The sequence below is a fragment of the Lycorma delicatula genome, chromosome 4 (genome assembly GCF_047948215.1).
Source record: "Lycorma delicatula isolate Av1 chromosome 4, ASM4794821v1, whole genome shotgun sequence".
Lineage (NCBI taxonomy): Eukaryota > Metazoa > Arthropoda > Insecta > Hemiptera > Fulgoridae > Lycorma > Lycorma delicatula.
In genome coordinates, this window is record NC_134458.1 from 157021190 (window position 1) to 157048089 (window position 26900).

General features: G+C 32.1%; 1 protein-coding gene across 2 annotated transcripts in view; it reads left to right on the top strand.

Moving 5' to 3' along the window:
* Window positions 1-7529: 7529 nt before the first annotated feature.
* Window positions 7530-26900, top strand: part of Ctu1 (Cytosolic thiouridylase subunit 1) — a 29939-nt gene continuing 10568 nt past the window's right edge. Inside the window, exons 1-6 of one of the 2 annotated variants that reach the window (XM_075364558.1) lie at window positions 7530-7987; window positions 10890-11121; window positions 11642-11760; window positions 20293-20481; window positions 23914-24118; window positions 24804-24941. In XM_075364558.1, coding sequence (XP_075220673.1) covers window positions 7940-7987; window positions 10890-11121; window positions 11642-11760; window positions 20293-20481; window positions 23914-24118; window positions 24804-24941 — 931 coding nt within the window. In that variant the 5' untranslated portion in view covers window positions 7530-7939. Of the gene's footprint in view, window positions 7988-10889; window positions 11122-11641; window positions 11761-20292; window positions 20482-23913; window positions 24119-24803; window positions 25512-26900 lie in introns of those variants that run through there. The other variant, XM_075364557.1, reaches the window with a different exon arrangement.

The window sequence follows — 26900 nt, forward strand, 5'->3', positions numbered from 1 at the left end:
TTTTTTTTGTAAAGTTTTATTTTATTAATAAAAGTATATTTCTTAAAATAATAAAATCTGCTTTAAAGAAAAAATAAATGCATAAAATTTAAAAAAAAAAAATTGTTTTTATTCCTTACTTTAACTTTGATTTAGACAATTATTGATAAATTCGTAACTGCTGACATCAAAAAGTTGAAATTTAATGAACTGAAAAAGCATTATATTGCATTTTGTAAATTTTTGTAAAGTGTTTTTTTTTTTAATGTTGATAATTTTCATTTAAAATATGAATAGGCGTACAACAAAAAAAATTTTCATATGAAAAGAAGCTATTTGAACTATTCCAGAACTCAAGATCCTGCATCTTGACAAACTTAAGAAAAAGGCACATATGAATGACATAGATTAACCTACTGTAAGGTATGGCTCTGTGTAATGCAGTAACGTTTTTTTACCCACGTTTTCCAGTTTATTTTCTTAATTTCGGTGCAAAAATATATTTGAATATCAGAGTTCTGAATATCAGTGAATATCCTATCTGATTATGAAATTTGAAGTTGCATATCATTATACTGCAACATTGTTTACAATTCCATACACTGATGATAACAAAAATGAAAAAAATCTTCAAATTGTCTGTTGGGACAGTAGAAGAAGGAGACCACCAGAAGAACTTTCTGTAATAAATAATAAAAAATATCTTTGAAATTGGAGATAAGACATGAAAAAAATTTTATGTGCATCAAATCATAATGCATACAAAAAAATGGATCATTTTGAGGTAGGAGCTAAATTTCATTTTTCTATTTTTAACTATTAAAAAGTTATTTAAGGGTTGCCATACTTTCTTAAGATCTATATTTATATCCAAGTTAAATTAAGCCACATCTTTTTTCAAGTTAATTTAAACAAATTATTTTAAAGGAAATTATTTTACAAACTTACAAGGTATTTTGATCATTTTGTAAATTATTTTTTTAGAGACATTAGCTAACCATGTTCTCCCACTCCTGTTTATTCAACTGCCATCTTCAATCGTGCTGTGGATTAATAGATGCCTTAAGAACACCACAAAACCTACTTGTACACCTATTAAATTATATATACACATTTTTAAATGTACATAAAATGTTATTTCACTAATAACCTGACTTTTTATTCATATTTTTTTATTGTTATTGAATTATTATTTATTGTAAACTTTTTTTTGCAATCAGAGGTTAATAATTATTAACAAATAAATATATTTAAATTAAGAAGAAAAATGAAAAAAGGAAGAAAATGTTGCAAACAAAGAAAGAATAAAAACAAGAATATTGTAAATATAAAGAGGAAGAAAACATTAATTAAGACTAAGGAAAGAATAAAAAGATTAAGAGAAGATGACAAATATAAAGAGGGAAAATTTGAAAACTAGAGAACGTGTACACAAATTAGGATCAGAAGAATTATATAAAACCAAAGAGCGATTAAATGATTGGCTACAATAAACAAATAAATGAAATGATCAACTCAAACTTAGGGAGAATATTGTCTGACAATATCAAGGAATAATTAACTAAAAGATAAGAATTTTTTGCAGTTTATTAAAGATCTGTCATTTATGCCTCAGTGTATATGTTCTTTTGAGGATCTATTCTTCTTCACTCTGTAGTTAACTTTAATATAGAAAAAATTAAACAGAAATTCCAGAATAATTAAATAAAATTGTACAGAAGTTAAACTAGAACATCCAAAAATAATACAATTCTAAATTATAATTTTCAGTTAATATTAAATCAGATGTTTTACCAAATCTACTACATATACATTGGATATACACATATTTAGTAGTGCCCATTAAATTACTTTTGTACATTTTTAAAAGCATAACAAATTTTATTTCACTAATAACTTGTGATTTTTTTTCTTTTTTTTTATTGTTATTGAATAATTAGTTATTGTAACATTTTCTTTACAGTTGGGTTAATAATTATTAATAAATCTATATATTTAAATTTAAAAAAAAAACTTTTAATTTTTTAATTAAAAAAAGTTAAAAAGGAAGGAGATGACATCTGATTTGAACCGATGTGTCTCCCTTGTAATATCTAAATATTTCAGTAATTAAAATTTTATTTGGCTATAACTGGAACCAATGAAAATAAATACCACTTATGATATATCACTGAAAAGCTCTCAATGAGGGCTTATTACTGCAGTTAAGAAAAAGTCCAAAATCCAAATTTTTGGGGCTTTTAGGTTCAGTTGATTGCAATCAAAAGAGGAGGTACACAACTAGATTTACAACAGTCTGAAAAAAAATGTCAACATCCTACGGCTAATCGTTTTTGAGTTATGCAAGATACGTATGTACAGACATCGTGCTGAAACTAGCCAAAACAGATTCAGGGATGGTCAAATCAAAATGGATATTTCCGTTGAAATCTGAAAACTGAAATTTTTTATAATCACAGTACTTCCTTTACTTCATACAAGGAAGTAAAAAACATACCAACTGTTTAGTATGCTGCTCATTCTCTTAATAGATTAATTACTCTTATTATATTACATTTCTGAAAATTGATTTAACATCTTCGACACACTTGTTGAAATTGACTTTCTTAAAATGGTTAATTTATTAAATCATTACATTTTAAAAACCGTGCAGTTGATTTTCAACCAACAATATGTTATCACTTACCAAATCAATTTGTCTACATTTATAAAAATTGCCCTGACTGACTTGACATATCAGTGCACAGCTCAAACCACTTTGCTCAGGTAGGTGAAGTTTAGAGAATATATAGTTTTTATAATGCAGGCACCCACTTAGGAATGATTTTGGAAAATATTGCATTTAACAGGGTGAAAAGAGGGCAAATTTTTTAAAGAATAATTATATCTGAGGAACCTAATATTTTATAATATAAATTGTACTTAGAAACTCTTAAAAAGAAATAATATGTATTTCATCATTTTCAAAAAATCCAGTTTGGGGGCAAATTTTTTCATGGGACTGTATGAAACCGAAGGTATTAAAGTTTTGGAAATTTGTATTTTGATTTTTTTGAAAACAAAATGCTACGCGTTTTAAAGTAGAGCTTGCCCACATAGACAGATGATGTCTGCTGGTGCAGGTGATGTCAGTTTAAGTTTGCTTTCTTTTGTAATAAATTATATAGCCTTTCATTTGATTGAGTTCTTGTAATTACGCTCTCTCCTTTTTGATATTTAATACACGACTTAAGTGAATTTTTTTTTGTTTTTTAAATATAAATACTTACCTTCTTGAGATGATAGGTCACCTCAAGACAAGATTACTTATACCATTCATTCTGAAGAATTAGCTTTATCAGAGTCTGCAACCTTTTTTTAACAAAACTTAGTCATTTTTATGCTCAGCATTATTATTGCACAAAAGAGGATTTTTACTTTAATCAGAAGAAATCATCAAAACAACACTTAAACTATCAAACATTTGAGTGGAGGGGGTCATCTTATAAAATGTAGGGCTCCATATCTATAGTTCAAACTAACATGAATCAAATGATGCTGTAATCAAAGACTTTACTGGGAAAAAATGGATAATCCTTATATCAAAATGGCAATGAGAGTTTACTAACCGCATTACTTTTCAACTGTCACCATAGCATCATGATCAACAACAGGCACCATTACCTTAAAGTTAGTAGGAATAAATAAATCTCTTATTGTGATATGTTCATAAGGACCCCTCCTGGGGTGGAACTTACCACTTTCGCCAATGACCTAGCAGTTGTAATGGCACAACAGATGGAAGAACTTAATTACTGGCTGATCAAACCCTGGTGGGTTGGATGGCAAGGAGAGGTCTGAAGGTCTCGATCAGTAACATGGAGATGGTGATTATGTCAGGAAGGAGACGTATTCCTAAGCTCACTGTCAGTTTGGAGGGAGTTGAGTTGAGCCCCTCTGGTAGAGCCAGATACCTAGGTATCTGGCTTAATGGAACTAGGGAATACACCACGCATATTGATGAAACATGCAAAAAGGCGGAGAGGGTGTTCTTGGTGCTGTGCAAACTAATGACAAATGTTGGAGGGTCCAGGATGATGGCTAAACAAAGACAAATAGCTACCATGGCAATGTCAATGATCCTTTACGCATGCAGTGCCACTGGTGTGGGACATTGGGGATAGCATGAAATAAGTTGAAAATTGAAAGGATGTACAGAAGATTAGCTATCCAAGTGGTGCAGGCTTACTGTACTGTCTTTCCATAGTGGGGATGCCACCAGTGAGTCTACTGGCAGAAGAGCGTTGCTCCACATACTATGGAGTAGAGAGGTTAGAGGTTAGGAAAACACTGCTGAACAAATGGCAGGAAGGATGGAATAATGCCTCTACTGGGCATTGGACATATAGATTAATACCTTCTGTCAGGGCATGGGGTGAAATTGACTTTTGGACGGTTCAATGAATACCTGTGTAAGAGGTAAGCGGACAACCCCATAGTGTCAATATTGTAGGCAGGTTGATAATGCTGAACACATGCTTCTGGGGTGCCCTAGGTGGGCCGCAATGCGACCGTTCAGTGGAGAGTGCCCCCCTGAAGATATAATTTTATGTTCACCTCTGAGAGTGGGTGGAACTGCTGCACTAGTTGGTTCAGAGAGATACTATCTACAAAAATGAAAGAGGAGGACCAAAGATAGGGAGTGCTTTGTCTGAGAGTGGCGGTGGAAGGCAAGCTCTCGAAGGAGATCCACAGGATCACCTTCTCTTGGTGCCCCCAGGGATGCTGTAAGCTGCTGCTTGAAGGCAGCGTAGGTGATCCTGTTGACACACGCAGAGATGAAGTATACCTTAAGGTAGTCCCATCTCCTTATTGTGTGAAGGGTAGGGTTTTTACTGGGTCCCTGCTTTGGCAGGAAACCTCACACACTCAGCAGTATGGGCTGCTGGGCGTCTGGTTGCAGATTTTCCCTCCTCCAGTGCAAAACAAAAAGAAAGTTCCACAGTAAAAAAAAGGAACTACCCCAACATTTTCTTGAATTGATAAAGGGAATCAAAGGTAAAATCTTAATCAGGGCAGAGCAGTTAATTATATAATCTTATATATAAAAATGAGTGATTGTCCTGTATGTGTTCCTGTACCATTCATCTGATTGTGATAAAACGCTAGTGAGTTGTGCGCACGCCTGTGAAGGTTTCTGAATTAGTTTCAACCCACTGAGGTTGAGATATTTTGAAAAGATATATTTATGGTCCGATTTGGCTCATTCAGAATGTATATTAGTTATGTGAAAAAAAATATTTTTGCAACAAATGGACCTGCAGAAATATTTTGAAAAATTTTATTTATGGTCTGATTTGGCTCATATTCAAAATATGTATTGCTTACACGGATGGAAATACATCTGCAAAAAATAGACCCCGTAGATGGCGCTAGTGTTGAGATATTTGGAAAAATTGCATTTATGGTCAGATTTGGTTCATATTCAGAATATATATTAGTCACGTGGAAAGAGAAATTTCTGCAGAATCTATACCTGCTAGGTGGCGCTGGTGTTGAGATATTCACAAAACATACAAACAGATTTTCTTTTTCTATATATATATAAAAGGGCAATGTGTGTCCGCTGTAGATTAAAAAACTAATAGACTGATTTACGTGCAGGAGAAAGGGAAATAGGAACAAAGGAGAAATGGAAAAGAAAAAATGTGTTATTTTTAATAAAGATTGCACATCTGTAAATATAAATGCTGATAAATCATTTTTAATATACTATCTGTCAATCTGATATGTTTTTTGAGCGAAACTCAACAGATGATATACTTCAGATGGTAGTATACACTGGCAAAATAAATATTTAATAATGAAGGTTGAGCTTCTTAACATTTTATTAAGATGTTTCAAAGGAAAAAAGTATTGTTTAATTTTTTTTACAAGTAAGATTAATTTTATCATCCTATGAGAACATTTCACCTAATAAAACCCAGAAATTTTGCTTTGTGGATAACAAAAATATTATTGTTATCATTAATGGTAATTCTATCCATGCGATCAGAAAAGTTATTACTAATTTGATTAGTATGATTGTGTTTCCTTAATAGCACAATGCAGTGCTGTTATCCATATTTAAGTTTGATGATCACAGACCATCCAGTGAATAATTTTTTGAACTGTCAAAATAGAATTTTCAAGTTCCATTAAGATATCAATAATTGTATTGATATCTTCTGATATCAATGTAGTTATGTCATCTGCAAAGAGGGTGACAGTGAATGGTAATGATTTTTAGATAGATAAATAAGAAAAGCAAGGGACCAAGGATACTTCTCTGTGGCACTTCATGTTCTTTATCTTGAATTGAGGATGAACATTTTACAAGTGTGTTCTTACCAAAAAGTGAAATTTCAACTGTCTGCAAAATTGGTATGGTATGACTTTAACCATTTATAAGGAGCTCCAATGATAGAATAATAAATACATTTTTTCATTAATAAGAAATGTGGAATCAAATCAAATGCTTTACAAAGATTGCAAATAAATTACAATATCTCAATAACAAATAAACTAATTTTCACGTGTACCGTCTATTGAATTCAAATTCTAAGAGACAACTTTTAAAACAATAAAAAAAGTTATTTTTACAATAAATATTGGCTTTGCAGAAAAACGGCCATTTTTAACGGTTTTTCATCTTTTATGCAACAACTAGTGAACGAAATTCAACGTTTACGGACTTAAATTATAGATTCTGCATATGGTCACAACTTTTATTCAGAATTTTTTAGTTTAGGAAATTTACCTTGACCTACCAAATTATAAAACCGATTTTCACCACTTTTTTACGGCCGTCATTTTGTTCAGTTAGCAAAAATGTTATCCACTCGCATATAAACAAGTTATATTTACCCTAGTCTACAAACCCACGTACTACTCTACTAATTTTTTAGCAAAATCATTTTTATTGACTGGACTATATTTTTTTTTAATAGTGACAGCTGCAGTCTAGTACAGTACATAAACCCACAAATTTAAACAAATGTTCAGCTTCGCGTTTGTTTGTAATGTTTGAAATGGTAAAAATAGAAATAGAAAATTGCTCCATTAGCGATCGTAGCGGCAAAGTAGTTAACAAGACCGTAATTACAAAATACTACATACTTTTTAATTTAAAATTAGTAGGTATGTAGTAAATATATGAGTGCCTTCAAAAATTTCGATTAGAAAAAAATAGGTTTCTGTATGGTATTTATTTAATGTAAATACAAAAGTTATCTTGTAGACTGGTCTAAAAGAGTGGTTTATATTTTTGTGCAGTAAAGGAGTACTATTAGGCAAAGAAGGGACTGGACTATTGTTCTAAAAATATCTACTGAATATATATTTTAAATAGTTAGAAAGCGAATTGTAAATATTTTATTAATATACAGAAGATATATTTATGTCTAAGATAAAAAATATTTTGAGGTCTTAAGTAAAAATGCTTGAGGCCTTTTAAGTAATAAGAAATTTTTTGTATCCTATTTAATGTTAAACTCTACCCGTGTTTATTTTTATAATATTCATGATAATGCGTCTGTACTTTTATTAGTTACGATATAATCAGAGGTCTATTAAAAATACTGCTATTGTAACAATTTCTGAATGCCTAGATGCAAGATTTTAAGGTGTGATGTTAAGGATGAAAAATATATTCATTAAAAATGAATAATTGAATTATAACAGAATTCGGGGTAAAATAAATATGAACATGATGAGTAGTAGTATTTCTGAAGACAAGGTTAACCAACATGGCAGTTATCACATTTCCCCAGTTGACATCTGGATAGTAGTTCTAATCTAATTTAGTGGTGAGCCACTGGATAATTGACAAAAATGTTATCAGTGTTGAAAACACATTTTCTTTATGCAGTAATTCTTTTACTGTAGTAATTTTACTTTTTCTTCATACTCCATGAGTAATTCGTTTATCAGCTGAAGAAAGATGCCTGTGCCTTGTAGTGCTAAATGTGGAAAAAATGCAGTTTTGAAGGTAAGCTTTATCTACTTGGAGGGAAATTTGACATAATATTAATTTTAAAAAAACTTTCTTTGTATGCTATTTTTTCTCTCCGTTTGTAAATTATGTTAGTTAGCTCTTAAGCTGGAATCTCATTACTCTTTTAAGAATATTTTTGTTTAGTTAAAGGAACATTTGTTTGTTATCTGCGGATTTCAAATCTGTTGGTATCATTACCCTTATTCATTTATCAGATTACATAATTAAATATTTAATTACTCTATTATTCATTTACATTAGTTTTTATTTTTTGTGTTAATATTTTGCTTGTATAAGAAATTCTGAGAGTAATTGTGTATTCCCAGTGCAGTTAGTAGATATATTTGTAATATTTTTAGGGATAACAAAGAAAAAATGGCGTAATCTTTTCTGCAATAATTTTAGTTATTTTGATTAATCTTTTTGCCCTTTAACAAGAAACCAAACTAAATTTATTAAGTTGTTTTAAAACTTCAGATCACCACAGTTTTCACTTTTGTGGCCATTCTAAGTGATTGATAATGCTGTTCATACCCTACAAGTAACTGATGTCATTGTTGGTGGTTTTCCGGAGTGAGGAAGATGTATTTAAAATGCATAAAAATACTACTGGATTTAATTGTTCATTTTTTTTCTTCATATCATTATGTGTTTGTGTATTTCATAGTATCGTAAAGTGGGTATTTGTATTTGGAATAACATGGTTGTTAATGTTGATGGATCTGTGAAATGGTTGGCAAATGTTGACTATATTATGGTGCTATGAAGGGTTTTTATTTGTTGTTGGTATTTTTGTTTGAAGCTTCATTGTATTGTAGGGGTATTGCGTTTATTTGGCGATTGTATCATTTATTATGATTTTATTTTGTCTTTTTATGAAGAAGACTACATTGTATCTGGCCATTTTTCATCTTTGCTTTTTGTTTATTTATATTGTATGATTTATTTGATACTTTTCAAGAAGATGCCCACAGCCAATCTGTAGTTAGTCAGTTGTCATTGTAGTTAGTTAATTTTTAGATGGGAAAGGAGAAAGTAAATAAATAGTACATATTTTTTCTTTTTAAATATGTACATTGTCCTCTAATATCATTAAAATAATACAATGATACTGTAATAATAAAATAGTAAAATAATGTACAGTATTTTTTGAGTACAGAAATTTACTGTATAACTTACAAGAACCTAACCTGTATTTTTGCATTAAAATATATCATTAAAATAATACAATGATACTTCAGTAATAAAATAGTAAAATAAAGTATAGCATTTTTTGAGTACAATAATTTGTGTATATCATTTACTATATAATTTAACAAGAACCTGACTTGTATTTCTGCATAAAATGTGAATCTCAATTTACGTGGAAATTTTCCGGAATGTAACACCCATGTAAATTGAAGGTGCATTGTATAATAAATTTATATAAATAAATAAATATGTATATGTAAATTTATATAATAAATAAATCTAAAAGTATAAATATAATTGAACCAAACCTAACCTACACTTACTAGTCAAGGTTAGCGAGTGAAGCGAGCATAAGTTAAGTTTGGTTAGATTATATTTATTAATTGTATAAAGTTAGATTATAATTTTAATTTATTTATTTATTTTCTCCTTTCAGTGGCGTCATCTAACAACTAACTAACTATGATTGTAGACCGCATATTAAAATAGCACCGATTATTCTGTTAAATCCATTTGCATGTGCTAGATATGTTATTGTTTGATATTTCAGTGATGCAAGTGAATTGAGTAGTTCATGAATCATAATTTATAAAAGCAGATAGTTTATAGTAATACGTAATTAGAGAAGGTGTGAATGAGTGTGTTTGTCATTGTATGTATATTTTTATTGTGTGTATATGTTTATATATTTTATTATTATTTTTTTAAAAAAATGTGTTTTGATTATGGTTACTGTTATGATTACTGTTACTGTTTATGATTGTGGAATCAAGAAAATTTATTTGCTTATTGTGTATATTGGCTGTTAAATATAATTTATTGTTTTACAGTATGTATTAATGGTGTTGCTTTAATACTAGATGGTTTCATCAACTTGCCAATGCCAGTATATTGTCTTTTGGGCATGTCCAATACAAGTATTTATGCTGGAAAAACATAATTCCTAGGATGCTGAAAATTATTTAATTGTGGTAAGGCATCAGAAGAGTTAGAATAGTGATCAGTGTATCATTAATGTAGAAATGTGTATGAATTTTGTATGGCCATTTCATGTACAGACTGTGTGTATGTTATTTTCTTGGATGTGTTGCTTATCTGTCAGTAATGTAACTTTTTACTGATGGACTGTCGTGAAGGTTTACATCTTTATATTACCTTATGTATTAGGTATACATAAGGTAATATAAAGATGTAATACACCTTATATATATACATCTCACAAGAGGACAGAATCGTGCACCATCTTTATATACTTTAACATTATGTTATCTAGTATTATTTAGCACTAGCTTTTGTGTAAGCTTATTTACCTCTAGAGGTGGCTAGGTCAAGTGTTAAGAGGAAACATGTAGCTCATTTTTTTACTGTATATTGTTTTATATAAGTATTGTTTTCATTTTTTCTTATAATACAACATTGTAAATTATTGTATAGTCATTTTTTTTATGTTAGAGGTGAGGAAACCTCTACCACAGACCCGTCAAGAAGCATAGTATAGTCACCAGAGGGACTTGCATGATCAATTGTCAGAAGTAGACAGTGAAACTGTGAAGTCATATGGGGATCAATGGAGAAACATGAAAATCACAAATATGCAATTGAATTTTTTTTTTCCAGTGGAAATCATAAAATTCAGTTTTATAATCATATGTCATTGTGTTGATGTTTGATAAGAACAGATTAAAAACTTTTGTTTTAATTTCAGCGTCCAAAAACTGGTGATACATTATGTAAGGAGTGCTTTTTTTGGGCATTTGAAACTGAGATACATAAAACCATAACAACTGGAAATTTATTTCAGCCTGGTGATGTTGTTGCTGTAGCAGCATCTGGGGGAAAAGACTCGACTGTATTAGCATATGTTTTGAAATTACTGAATCGACGTTATAATTATGGTCTTAAACTTTTATTATTATCTGTTGATGAAGGAATTACTGGTAATTTAATTTTAATATAATTAATCTTTTAATTTACATTAAGAAATTTTAAACTTTTATTTTTTGTGTACACAACTGTAATCATTAGCCATTAATAAATGGCAACAAATGCAGTGAAACTACATCCAACATGGTTTAACTTTGGTGATTTATGGATATTAGTTTAATAAATAAGGGTTTGTCCATTGGAATTTTGTACTAGCATTAAATTTTATGTTATTTATTTATGTTTTATAGTGACTCTTTGCTGATGCAGTTCTGTTTTGTTTTAGTCTTTAATTGGAAGTGTTAATTAGATTTTTGCATATCATAAAAATTAGAAAACCAAATGCTCTTTGACATAAAGTTTTTTATATGAATGTTCTGAAGGAAGTTAGTTAAGAGTTTCTTTTGTTCTTATTCAGCTTCTAAAATATACTGGTTTATTTTATATATATAATTTTTATAACATAATTTTTTTTTACTATTGTAAAAGATTTGTAAATACTTATGATTTTTTTTTATTTACAAATTTTTTTAGGTTATAGAGATGATAGTTTAGAAACAGTTAAACAAAATAGAGATGATTATGAGATGCCATTAACAATTCTGTCATATAAAGATCTTTATGGTTGGACAATGGATGAAATTGTGAAACAAGTAAGAGTTTATCATCTTATTATTGTATTTATATGATATATTTAAATTGTAAATGTTTATAAGCATAGTCATAATAAGATTGGTTTACTGTCATTTCTATTTGTAGTAAATAAGTTCGCTAACTCACTTCAGGATTAACAATAAAATTTCTGATTAACCTACTAGTATATATGAGGTGTTTTAAAAAGATCTAACTTTTGTAATATTTCCTGCACCAACCTTTGCACAGAGAGTGATCCAACAACTGATGCTGGTTAGTGGCAACTTTTGAAAACAAAAAAAAAACTGGTACCATCAGTGAAGACCTTGATGGTACCAATGCTGATGACAACTTTCAAAAACATTATAATAGCAGATGAGATCTGGGTTTATGGCTACAATGTGGAAACCAAAAGATGATCATTGGAGTGGTTGTGGAAAGGATTGCCCTCAAAAAAGCTTAAAATGAGTCTGTCAAACACAAAAGTGGTGTAACTTTTGATTAGAAATGCTTTGTTCATTATGAATTTATTCATTGTGATCTGATAGTAACCAAGGTCTGAGTAATCAGGGAGTTTTGCATGAAGTTTTATGGCATTTAAGTGATGCTGTACACCAAAAAACATTTGAGTTTGAGGAAACCAAAGTTTCACCAGACACCACAGCTCACATGTTCTTATCCATCATTATCTGGCAAAACATGAGATAATTATTTCATCCACTCACCAGATTTGCCTTTGGTAGACTTTTTCCTATTTTGCAAATTTAAGGTAACCTTGAAAAGACAATTTTCAAACCACAAACAAGATTAAATAAAATACAATACTACAGCTGCATGCCATTCCAAAAGTGCGTTCCGAAAAATGGTCCAGAAGTACAAAAGAAGGTTGGAAGCAGTGTATTGCTATCAAAATGGGTAATACTTTGAAGGGAGCAAATCTATATAAGTTTTGAATACATTAATACATTTTTTATTACATAAGTTAATTTTTTTTTTTTAAACATACCAAGTATATTCTTGTAATTTAATTATTTTTCATGGATGACCCAAAGATAGTAATAATTACTGTAAACAAAAACTGTGAACAGCAGTAATGATTATACCAGAAAATTAGGAATGCATATGACTGGTTTACTGTAAACTTATTAATAAGTAAGATGTAACATATGCAGCGAGTAGGTCATTTACTAAAGTGAATATTTTCTATCTAGGCTTGAAACTGTGACTTATTGAAATCTTATTCTAAAACTATTTTGTCTCATAAAAGCCCTATCCTTGGTTACATTTCATGGCATTTTCCATGCTGTTATAAAAATAATTGCCACTCTATAATTGAACATTTACCTGTTCGAAGATAAACGATGTCTGGATTAATGAATGAATGTTTTGAATAGTCTTAACATGTTAGTATTACAAAACTTAAATGTGAGGCTCTCGCTTGATGTGCTGTTTTAAGAGTTGTAGCAAAGGTTAGTAAACATATTTAAAAATTAGAAGATATTATGATAAATGAGTATGATGATGAATGTTAGTAAGACAAAAAGTTAAATGACTAAGCCAATAAAAATCTGTATAAAAAAGGGCTTCCTTTTTTATGCACCTGTAACATTTTACTAGTTTCTTAACTGGTAAAAGATTACAGGTACTTAAGAAGCATGTTAACAGAATTGCAAGTAAAAATAAAAGTCAACGGTTAAAGTAGCTTTAATGGAAAGGTTTAAACGATTTATAATGTTATCTATCTAATATATTGTATTAAATTTGAAGAAGAGTTTTGTAAAATGTTATGCTGTTTTGACATGAAATATGGAACTAAAGAAAAAGAGAAGAAAAGTTGAGGCATTTGAAATATGGGAAGAAGAAGATTGAAGGAAATTAAATGGACCTGCAGGTTTAAAAATGAAAAAAATAATGAGAAGAGTGAACAAGAGTAGAAGATTAATCAAAACAATTCAAAATATTAAAAAACTACTTTCTATGCTACATCTTAAGAAGAGAAGGATTTATTAAAATTGTTAAAATGATTATTAATAAGTGCAAAGAAGAACGAATGGAAAAACATAAAAATTGTAGATTATCTATAAGAAAATGGGAGATATAGGAACTCAAAAGTTAGCTGGGAAGAGCTAAATAATATCGAATGAATGTAGAGATGAATATATTTCAGGAGATTTGCTTATTTAATAAAAATATTCTGATACAGGAATAATATTAAATATTAGTATTAATAAAAGTAATAAATAATAAAAGTATATTTGTATTTTGTCAGTTGCAGTTAATGCATATCTCTGAAACATTACAAAACCACGAGTGATATAACATGAAGCAATGTAGTATGTTCCAAGATAAAAAGAAATGAAAGAACAAAAATTGTTAAATTGATTAATATTTTATACAAACAAAATTATATAACAAATTCTCTGTATTTAATGAATGTATTACTCCATCATATGACCTCCATGGTATAATGTTGAGAAAGTTTAAATGTGTATCCTGGTTGGGCTTACATTATTCATTTGCTACAAAATTCATTTCTTATAGAGAAATAGAATAGTAGCTATAAGCATGTTAGCCTATAGTTATTGAAATGAATTAATAAGTAAAATATATTAATGTCGAGTAATCTACCAGTTTAGTGAATCCAGACTATTCGCCCTGCAGGTTTTGATTCAGGTTCTCCATAAAAAATTAGGGAGACATCTTTTGGGATAATTCAATTGAAAATTGGGGGGACCCTCCAGAGGTGGTTGAAATTTAAAAATGGCATATTTAACACTGAAAATACGTGGAAGAATAGTACATGCCCACATATGATTATAAAGGGACTTGAGTTCTGTTGATTGATGCAACTTGAAAAAGAGAGAGCTGAGTAAAGATACAGAGAAGGAGGAAAAGATGTATAGAGAGAGAGAGAGAAAGAGAAAGATAAAAATATGCCCATCTGAATTGGTAGATTACTCCAGCACCCATTCACTTGTTTTATATGTATGTGATAAAAAAAAATATAAAGAGTATTTATTTAAACACGAGAATTATATATGTGTAGGGATAAACAGTATCATTTGTTTTGTTTATTTTATTCATGACCAGAATGCCTTGATTTTAATTTTTATAATTAATAAATAACTGTAAATTTATATTGCACTATTTACAAATTAAAAATTGGATATGCACAATAAAATTTAAAATAACATTGTTAAAATAACATTTTTATTGCACTATTGTTGTCCTAATGTACCTTGAAAATGTGATGTGTTACAATATCTTTTTTATTGCTAGTTCTGTAAATTTATGGTAGTGGGTGGTAAAATTAATGGAGTATAGTATGTAGAACTATTCATTCATTTTTAACGTGTTTGTTTCTGTAGTTTGTAAATTTCTGTAACTTTTTATTATATTTAATTTAAACAACATCAGTAAGGAATGGAACAGAACGCAAGGATAGCGGGAGTTTGTTTTCTCCCTACTAATTGCAGAACCTGGACAAATATCCCTTGCTGAGGTGTTTTTCTATTTTATCTGGTGGGTTATTATTTGCTTATTGGCGGTTATAGATTTTACTTGTATTTTATTTATGAACAGATTTGGTATTTATTTGGGTTTAGGTCTTTCAAACCAGTGAGAAATAATTGACTGGGGCTGATACGGGAAGTCTTAAGTGTGCATTTGCTTTGTACTTCGCAATACGAGGTGCGACAATAAAGTAATGAGACTGATTTTTCTTTGCAAGATGTGGCAACCCTGCAGCTTGCGTAGACATACCATCTTTGACCTTGGTCTATAAGCTACTTCTAGTCCAAACGGCACATTGATGCAACTGCTCAGTCTTGAGTTGTGCTGTAATAAGTGAACACGTGCTTGTGTCTCTCGTCACAGAAATGAAACCGCAAAATATTGCCCAGCGGTATGCCAGTTTTTTTTGCGTTAAATCGGGTGAAAATGCGACGACAACTTATGGTAAGCTTTCAGAAGGCTTTTGAAGAGGAGGTTATGTCAAGAGCTCAAGTTTTTTGGTGGCATAAAATTTTTAGTGAAGGCAGAACGAATGTTGAAGATGAAGACCGCAGTGGACGACCATTAACCTCACGGACAGATGTCGTCTTGACCAGGGTGCGTGAAATCGTACGATCTGATCGAAGATTATCCGTGAAAATGATTGCAGAAGAACTCAACATCAATCGAGAAACGGTTCGTCTAATATTAACTGAATATCTTGGTATGAGAAAGATTTGTGCAAAAAGGTCCCCAAAAATTTCAGAACAACAGCGAAGAAAAATGTGGCAGCTGATTTGTTAGTGCAAACGGAAATCAATCCAGATTTGTTGAGCTGTGTTATCACTGGTGATGAAGGTTGGTTTTTTCAATACGATCCAGAGACAAAACGCCAAAGTTCGCAATGGTGCTCAAAGGAATCACCCAGACCAAAAAAAGCTCGCATGTCAAAGTCAAAAGTGAAATGCATGCTTGTATGCTTCTTCGATTCCAGGGGAATTGTTCATAAAGAGTGGGTGCCTCGTGGACAAACAGTTAACCATTATTTCTACAAAGAAATTTTGGAAAGACTTTGTAAACAAATTCTTCGTGTCCGTGCCAACATTGCTGATAATTGGATTCTGCATCATCATAAGGCGCCATCCCATACTGCTCTGTCAGTACAGCAATTTTTAACCTCAAAACAAATTTCAGTACTACCACAGCCACCTTATTCACTAGATATTGCTCCGTGCGACTTTTTTCTATTTCCAAGAGTCAAAATGGCGGTCAAGGGACACCATTTTCAAACAACACAAGATGTCCAAAAAGCTGTGACGAGGGTCTTGGAGGATATTACAGAATATCAGTTCCAGAAATGTTACCATCAATGGCAGAAGCGCTGGAATAAGTGTGTGCCATCAGAGGGGAACTACTTTGAAGGAGACAACAATAAACATGACTAAAACGGTAAGCAACATTTTTTTTCACATCAGTCTCATTACTTTATTGTTGCACCTCGTATATCCCTTTAGTCCATCCTTTGAAGTCCTTTCAGTGCTAGAGCTTTTCGGTCTAACATAAATTTGCCTTTCGTGGGGGTCCTAGTGTTCGGTGGAAGCTTCCAGATACATGTGTGCCCAGGAAGGGGGTACCATGTGGCCACCATCATTGTGGTTCACCTGAAACAGAGCCTTTTTTTTATGAAGCATGGCAAAATCGCTCTTAATGTTCCTGCACACGCAAAAAAAAAAAATCTAAAATTGAAAAATATTAATTAGGGTAGCATGGGCTTAGATTCAGATGTTTTCAGTAACAGTTGAAAGTTAACAATTTATTTAATTTATCATTTTGAATAATTAAGTGGTCTACTAGTACTTAACACTGATCAGGTAATATATATTTCCAATATTAATAGTGAATATTAAATTAGGATGGGATCAACATAATAGCAAGTCAATGGATTTTGAATAAAAGGTTTAAAAGATATTTTATTTTATTTTGTTTATTTAACTGAAGACTTCCACTAACTCGACTGTAGGGAATGAAAAGGGTCTGGCCAGGTAGTAGCATCTTATCTATTTCCTGTTGAGAACTTCTGCGTAGCATAATACAACAAAACCATATGTTCAATTATTATTAAGCACTCGTTAGGACATTAGATTTTATCTCTACTTATACTATTGTAGGATATTATAATGGGATAGATTAAATTAATATTTGTTCAAGTATTTATTTTATTTTATTTTACATTAAATTTGAATAAAATACAACACAACTAAGTGTTTAATTATTTGTTAAGCACTAGTTAGGGTGTTGTTTTATATTTTATAATTCTGTATTATTGAATGATACTGAAATGGGGTAAATAAAATTGGTTTAATTTTGGTCAAAAAAAAAACTCCTTATGTCCATACATTTATGAACTGTAACAACTTTACGCGCACATCTCTTTGTAATGACCTTTTTTTTTTTGAAGGCCTGCAATCATTTCTGAGAGTTCCCTGTTGACTCACCCAATGTAGAGGCTCCTGGGCTGGTTTATCATATACAAACCCTCATCCTTCCTTTTCATGGTGATTCATCTAACAAGGTGTGAGGCCTTTTCCTCACACCTTGCAGTGTAGGATCCTCTTAGCAGAGGTCCCTGAGATGGCTGTGCTCGGAGACGGCCGCTGTCCCAAACAGTCCGCACGCCTGTTCTACACCCACTTTCAGCACGGTTTTTATGTCCGTGTCATAGCGAAGTATGACGTTTTTGATAAACCATGGCGCTCCAAAAAATCGTCCGCAGTGCCGCATTTTGTACGGCCTCCAGATTTTTCTGGAATGTGGAGCACAACAGAGCCCCTCATGCCAGGTAGGCGTATGTCAGAATTGGCAAGACGTACAGTTGATATATGAGTATCTTAGTCACCACCGGAATGGGGCTGGTTCGATTAAATACTGGGTATAAGGAAGCCCTGGCGGCCTTTGCCCTCTGGGTCACATTTTTTACATATTCCCCCAAGTTAAGCCGTTTATCCAGGACCACTCCCAGATACTTAACTGTTGTCTCAAAGGATATTTATTTTTCCTCCTGAGATTTCCAGCTGTCTGGCCAGACCGTGTCGTTTGCATATGAATAGCATGGGCACAAATTTTTCCCTGTTGACCCTGATTTTTATATATCAAACCACAACTCCACTAAATCCAGCTGCCGTTGGAGTCTCTCAACTGTGTAATCCTTATGTCAGGATGTGTAGTAATATGCCATATCATCGTTGTATAGTATTGACGCCTTCCGACAACAGCATAACGTTTGTATGTGCAGTGTACAGAATTGGCGAGAGGACTACCCCCTGGGGATTCGTGGCGGTTATCACCCTGGTAGTTGATAAGGATCCCCCAACGTGTACTGCAAACTGTCTTCCCAGTAGGTAAGACCTTATTGGCTTGACACGGTGGCCAGAGACCGTCGTGTGAGCGGTTTATATGTAGGCCGTTATGCCAGACATTATTGAAGGCTTTAGCCATTTCCAAGAAAATGGCCACAGACATTGCTTTTCTGTTCATGCCTCCGACAAGGCTATCCACCAGTCGAACTTGTTGTAGGGTTGTCGAGTGGCCCTCTCTGAACCCGAACTGCTGAGGCCAAACCTCTGGTCTTAAACATTGCCGAAGTCGTTTGAGGAAAATCTTTCAAACAACTCTGACAATGCTGGTTGTAAGAAGATCAGCCTGCAATTGTGGGGGGAAATATAGACTTTTCCCCTGTTTGGGCAGGTATACCATTTTAGCCGTCTTCCAGCATTCTGGAAAATACCCTACATACAAAATGGACGTGAAAAGGGTGGCCATGGTCGCTATGAGAGCGGGGAGAACGTTCCGGTATGCTCAGCCCTTGATCCCATCCACCCCTGGGGTCTTATTGGGGGGCTTGTGGTCTTGATAGCTGCAGTCACTAATGCTTCAGTAACACGGTCTATTTCATGGGGGGCATCCTCTACCTGAGCGAGTAGTCCGCGAGGAATGACTCCACCTCGATTGCATGGTTGTTGTTCAGGCTGGCAGGGTTTCGAGTGAACTGTTCCTCCAGTGTGTCCGTGAAGACCTGTGCTTAGTCCGACCCAGAATAAGCCAAGAAACCTTGTCTTCCCAGCACTGGGTGGTGAGGCTTCTTTTTTTCACATAGCCGTTTATTCAACCTGTACACTGAAGAGTAGTCGTCCGATATCGTGATGAGGTAATCTCTCCAAGATTCTTTGTGATGTTTTGTCAGCAGTACTTTAACCCTGTCCGTTTGTCTGTAAAATGCCCACTTGACGTCGGGGGACAGGGTGAGGCGATATCTCCTTCTCAGCTGGTGCCTTTCCTAGATTGCCTTGGAGATATGAGGTGGGAGATCGTTATGGATGGGCTGTGTGGCCTTCTCTGTAGTGCCATAAGACAGAGCCTCGTTTATGGGCGATGTGGCGCGATCAACCATGTTGTCGATGTCCTCTGGTGCTTTCAGGAGTTCTGGATCTACCCTCCAATCCCATTGGAGAGCCTCATGGAACTTTCTCCAGTTCACTGACGTTTGGAGTGTTGGTGCTGGGTCTTGTCCAGCCCCTATTAGGCCCAACTCCAGTGAGACTGGAGAATGGTCTGAGCTTGGGTCCTTGACCGTTTCTATCGCGAATGGCATTTGTACCGCCCTCAGAATCGTGATGTCAAAGGCATCAGGTCTCGACTGACCATTTGCACTCATGAAGGTGGACACTTCAGGGCCTGTGATGACTAGCCTGCAGTCTCTCTCCTCTTCGCATAGCAACCTGCGATTACCATTTATTAAATTGCTATTCCAAGATGTGTGCTTAGAATTGAGGTCGCTTATGAGTATGAAGGCACCATCCTAATTTTCCAGTACATCAGTAAGAACTGATGTCTTTAGTGAAGAATTAACTTAAAAACAATTCACGTACATGTGGATTCATGTAAAATTAAATCTGCAGTTGTAGAACTATTCACAAAGTAGTTCATTTAATTATGTCAAATAAATTTTATTTTTGGATTTATATTTATATTGTTATTTACAGGTTATGTTATGTTTTTTTCAGATAGGTCGTAAAAATAATTGCACATTTTGTGGAGTATTTCGAAGACAGGCACTCGATCGAGGTGCTGCTATGTTGAAAGTTAATACTGTGGCTACAGGGCATAATGCTGATGATCTTGCTGAAACTATTCTTATGAATGTCCTTAGAGGTGATATTGCCAGACTTCAGAGATGCACTGCTATTGTAACTGTAAGTATGTCTTAAATTATTTATGTTTGGTATGTGTGTCAATTTTTTATTACTGTAATAAATATTTGTTGTATTCATACTTATTCATGGTATGTTTGATTTTGAAATTGTGAAATTATTCAGATGCTGATGTTACAGTATCCATAATATTATTATAAAAAAAGGACATATATAAAAAATTTTGGAAAAATGGGACATTTTCCAAAACAATCAGAATTAATAAGATCTGAGTGTTGTTAAAAAACCAAATTTAATTATACAAAATTACTGACAAATAATTAATTTAAATTACTGTTTTGTCTATTTTGCAGAGGTAGATGTCTCTTTGTTGCCATACTTCCCTGATTTGTGAATTTGTTTGAGAAGTTTTGCCTCCTTCAAAATGTTTTCATGAAATTCTAAGAAAGATCTTTTATTGAAGTAAGTTTTCACTATAATCAAAGATATAACAGTTTCAACTTTCATCCTATTCTTCATTTAACCATAGAGAGTTCACTAAGGAGAAACACGTTCTACAGTAGCCTTTGATCCAGGAATTGCCAGGCAGAATTCTACCAAATGAACTATGTTCTTACGTTAATATTTTTACTCTTGAAATTGACAAGATTTTCATTGACAATTTGTGTTTTCATTTCAGCATTCTCCCATTTTACTCTTGAAGTAGTTTTGTACACATGGCAATTCATCAAACATCTCATCTTCATTCTTAGAAATACTTGGAACAATGCTTTTAACGAAACCACAATATTGCTCTAATTTGTTGATTCTCTTCAAATAACACCCATCAAATGATTTTAAAGGTGAGAGAAATGATAAGCACCATTCATCAATGTACTCAATATAAGAATCATAGAAGACTTTAGCATAACTGTTAAATTCTATCAAAGTTAATTATTTCTTTTCTTCCAGTTGCCCTAGTTGATCATATACAACAGAAATCAGATACCTTTCTGATTTTATACATTGTACTTTGTTCATTAATCTGTTTATTTCTTCATAGACTTCCACTATTGTGATGTCTTGCTTCTCAAGAAATTTATTTGATATAAAAACAAATTTCAACTGGCTTATAAGGAAATGTTCAAGAGTAATAGAAAGATGGGGTTTTAAAGAATTGTTTGAGGACATTCGGTGACCCCATAGGGGACCACAACCTTAACTCATCCACCTTATGATGATCCTGGTTGCCACACCGTCCCGTCCATTCCTAGCTCTAATGGGCTTTGTCGAAGATTGTCTTTTAGACTCTCTAAACCTGATTACACATTACAGACATCTGTTTGGCCTCTGTCAGGATGCCACCGATGCAAATGCCTCGGTAGACATTTCCATCAGTATATTTACACAACTTTCTCTCGCTTTCATATGGTTTCCACCAACCAGACTACTACCATAACTTACAATCTTCAAATATCAAATTAACAGATTTGTGGAAGTGTGATATTTGCGCCTTCTTCTAACACCAAAAGTTTCACACAAAAACTTTTCGTATATAACTTCAGTTAGACTATGCATGCTCAACGCGACTTGATTGACTCTTATAAATAAAAAAAACAATTCTCATACCAACAAAACAGGTGTTGATTGCAACAATGACAATTTTGTCCTATAATTCAGTCTATTCAAAATTTTCTTGATTTACTTAAAAATCAAGAAAAATATTCACTACTTTAATAAGCTTCTGATGAAAACATATCCTATCTCTCTGTTCTGGACTGCTTTTGGGATCAAGGTCAATGCCCCTACACCCTTCCACTCTGCAACTTCATCTCAGAGTTCTCAACACATCCATTCTCATCCTAACAGCAAATATCACCTAACCAGGGCTTGATGCCAAAATGGCTGTCTGCAAAATAAGCACCCAGGCGGGTCCCAGTTGTCCTGTTTGAAGACATCAGGACTTTTATCAAGTGAGAGGAAGTAGGATTTTAGAGCAAGAAATATGATAGTTCTTTGCAGTGCTGGTAAGAGGGGTAGCCATCTTATCTTACTGTGCCCAAGTACAGTTTTATATTTGATTTCAGTTAACTCACAGAATGACTAGGGATTTAACTTGTACTGTATGTATGTGGAATGTTGACAATCAACTAACAATTGCGTAAGAAATCTGAACCAATTTATAAAGAATTATGCACCGCATGTGAAGGGCAGCCAATCCTATCAGTTTGTTTACCAAGTTTTGTTTCAGTTTAAAGAACAAATTGTTTTTGCCTTTCTTTACCACCAGATTTTATATTGGTGTTGTCTGCAGAAGTTCCAATCACCTTCTATTTAGGTTTTTATTTCTTAGAACCTCCAAACATAGTTTACTAGCAAATTTGACATTCTCCTTATAAATTCATTAATTAATTCTAGTTCTTCCACTATAACACCCTTTTCAGTAAGAAAATACCTAACTAGGGCTGAAACTAACTTTAAATGTTATCAACTTTAAAGATGATTGGATAAAATTATCATCCAATCTGAAATGAATCTTGCACTTTTAAGGTCATCAAAAATCTCCTGTGTTGCATATGATTCAATAATGTTAGAAATTATTGTATTATATTTGTTTGACCACAAATGAATTTAGGATTGAACAAATTTTTTTACAATAGAAGTTGTGTAGTCCATTAACCTAAAACTATGATTGTTCATTACACTGTGGTATACGCAATGGCTTTTGTTTTACCAACTGCCTGTCCATTTCAGTTGCTGCTTTCATAAACAACTGGTCACTAATGCCTTTGTTAGCACTTTATATTTGAACAGCCATACAATGTTTTTTCGTTTTAACGTGACTTTACATTAAACCCGTTTACCTTGTCCAATATTATATTTTGACTTGCACAATGTACATTTTGCTGTTTCTCCAATTCCAGTAATAGAAAACTCACTTTTCAATATTTATAAATAATGATTGCATGTTTATAAATAATGATTGCACAAATAAAATAAGATTTCTAAATATATCCATATTTAAATATAAATTGAAGAAGCATTTACTAGAAATCTAATATACTTTCTCAAATCCCCCAACTCCAGTTATGAATAACTCCAAACACTGGGTAAATTTTCTGATCGCAGAACTGTATGTTGTAGGAGGTTAATTATATTTATTGCTCACGTTTTCTGTCTTATTTTTGTATGAATGACATAAAGAACCTCTTTTGTTCTTTATGTGTGTGGTATATATTTATATTTACATTTAATGTAATAATAAATATTTACATATTTATTAATACATTAGTAATTCATTTTTTTTAACTAATTGAGAAAAAAAAATTCTCTTTATAGTCATGTTTTATTAAAAAAACATGACTGAATCTTTAATAATTAATTTTTAAATAAATTATAGATAAGTATCATGTTTCAGTTATGGTTAAAATAATTTCTTAGTTTTCTGGATTATACTTAACTTATTAATTTTTATGTAATTTTCTTTGATTTTAGTCAGGAGAAGGGACAATACCTAGAGTGAAACCATTAAAATATACATATGAAAAGGAAATCGTCATGTATGCATACTTCAAACGACTTGTTTATTTCTCAACCGAATGTGTATTTGCACCAAATGCGTATCGTGGTCATGCAAGGACATTTCTTAAAGATCTTGAAAAAATACGGCCATCTGTAATTATGGACATATTACATTCAGGTAAGTTCTCTTTTTAATCTTTTTTTTTTACTTTGTGTAAATATATATACATTAGATGTGAAGCATTTTCATGGTAGAGATTAATTTCATTAAAGTTTATGTGTTAGGGAAAAAATTATAATATTTAAACCTCATTTTGAGATGTACTTGTATATGTGATATTGGTATTGTTATAAGTGGTCATTGCCAGTTTTATTATTCAATAAATGGTCAAAAATGTAAACAAGAAATGATAAATCAGTTTCTAGAAAAGAAATTAGAAGTGAGATTTGAAACCGTTTTATTAACAAAAGTTATAACACATAGTGTATAGAATATGCTGTTAAGTTCATGAATCAGGATTTGAAGTGGTAACTAACTGATGAGTTGTGAGTAGCCACCAAATGACTACATAAAGTAAACAGCACCAGTCCATACATTTGCCTACTTTACAGTTATTCATATTATTTTTAGTTATTATTTGCTTACGATAAATATAAATTGTATCTAATTGGAAAATCATAATTACCTTTAGAAATGATGATGAACCAACAAAAGCTACATATTTCAAGTTAGTCAGTAGATTTTAATAGACACCCACAGGCACTGCTAAGAGCAATAATTGATATTAATTAACTTCCAAACTTCGGTAGCATGAAATATGCTAATTAAAACCCAATCATATGTTTGTTTTTTTATTTTTTAGGTGAAAAGTTGTCCATCCGTGAGGGCACTAAGTTACCTACTAGGGGAACTTGTACCAGATGTGGTTTTGTTTCAAGTCAGCCAGTTTGCAAAGCATGTGTTTTATTGGAAGGTCTTAACAGCGGTCTTCCAAAACTTGGTATTGGTAAATCTAGTAAAGTTAATAGATTAAGAAATGAAGCAGTTGATTTTTGAAATATTCTTCTGCTATGTTTGTAATAATCATGTAACTTTAATGTTGCAGTATCTGAAAATTATTACTATTTTATATATAGTTTTTTATATGTTACGTAAATAAATTTCTCTAAAGGAAATCATTTTTTTTTTCATTTATATTATTTGACGTGCTTTGGTTTGTGCTGTTGTAGTGACACAAAACACTTTCCAGTGTTTTCACTTTTCCAAAACACTAGTGACACTTTCCAGTGACACAAAAATTCCAGAACTTTTGATTTTAATAGAATGTGGTAAGTTTGTCTTTTTTTGTAAAGTTTGAGAAATATTCTCTGATACAATGGACAGAGGGCTTTTTCTGTAAAGCAATCAGTTTCTTATAGTGCTCTATTGCTACTTATTAAATTTTTACAATTTCTTTTAAATTAAATATTTTAGCGTCAGATTTCTGTATATTTAAATTCAGAACATACTTGTATTAACAAAAAAATTTGTAATATACTAAATTTACAAAATAAAATTAACTTACACAGTTTTTCAATTGTTTAAGTATTTTGTGTTAAATGAAGGGTTAATCTACTGATAAATGTTTTTAATTTATGATGGTTTCTAAAAATTGGTGTTCTATATTTTTTTAATCTTATTATATGCTTTTTTTACTTTTGATAGTTTATTTTATATTTTCATGGATGTGAAAAACAACTAACATGAAAAAGGTATTTGTAAAATTTGGTAAGGTAAGGAAAAACCTATCATGATAAAAATAACAATAGGAGTGCAGAAAAGCAGTTAAAGCAATTGCTACTAAATGTAAGTTATGGCTGTCTAGATTGTGAGAATATGAATTAGGTTTTTACTCGAAGTTTAGATCTGATTTCTATCTTTAAATCATCTACTTGGTAATGGAATTCTTCATTTAAAGAGCTTTCATTTAAGTTTTATGGAAGAAACTTACAGCAAGTGGGCAAAGGTATTAAATAAATAAACGATTTTATAAAGATCCTTTTGAAGAACAATTTTTATGTAATTTGAATGCAGTTATTATAATTTTTAATATTTATAGAATGTTAGTAATATTAATTATAAGTAAAAAATTAATTCTTTTGACACTGAGATAATGGAAGGGAAATAATTCTCACTTAATAAATTAATTTTAGATACAAGTCTAGTTAGTGTTATCTGAATTCTTATGCCATTGCCAGAAGTGTACTTAGGAGCAAGAAAAGGTTGCTTGTGTGTTCAATTAATTATTTGTTGAAAATACTTGGCTTAAGAGATTCTGATAGTCTTTGTAATACTGCATAATCAAAAAATAAAAAATACGTTTTTTACTTTAAAGAATTTATCATGTAATAAAGGCAATATAGTTGAATCTTGATAGTCTTTCCTTTTTCCTGTTTAGCTTCTGGTAATTACCGTTCAGATAATACTTCAGAGGATGAATGAGGATGATATGTATGAGTGTAAATGAAGTGTAGTCTTGTACAGTCTCAGTTCGACCATTCCTGAGATGTGTGGTTAATTGAAACCCAACCACCAAAGAACACCCATATCCACGATCTAGTATTCAAATCCGTATAAAAATAACTGACTTTACTAGGACTTGAACGCTGGAACTCTCGACTTCCAAATCAGCTGATTTGGGAAGACGCGTTCACCACTAGACCAACCCGGTGGGTTGAATCTTGATAGTCTGGATGATCTTTAATTGACATGCCTTGTGGGGTGTAATAAATAGCCAATTGAGATTGGGTTGGGAGAGAATGGACAAGCGTACAAATAGATGGGGAAAGGTTATGAGCAATTCAATGCATGTGCGGTTACAATGGCCTATACGCAATTACTATCATCCAGTGTGTTCTAATACCTTGTAGTCAAGTTCACATAATGGTTTTTTTTTATTGTATTGTTCTAAAGAATTTCA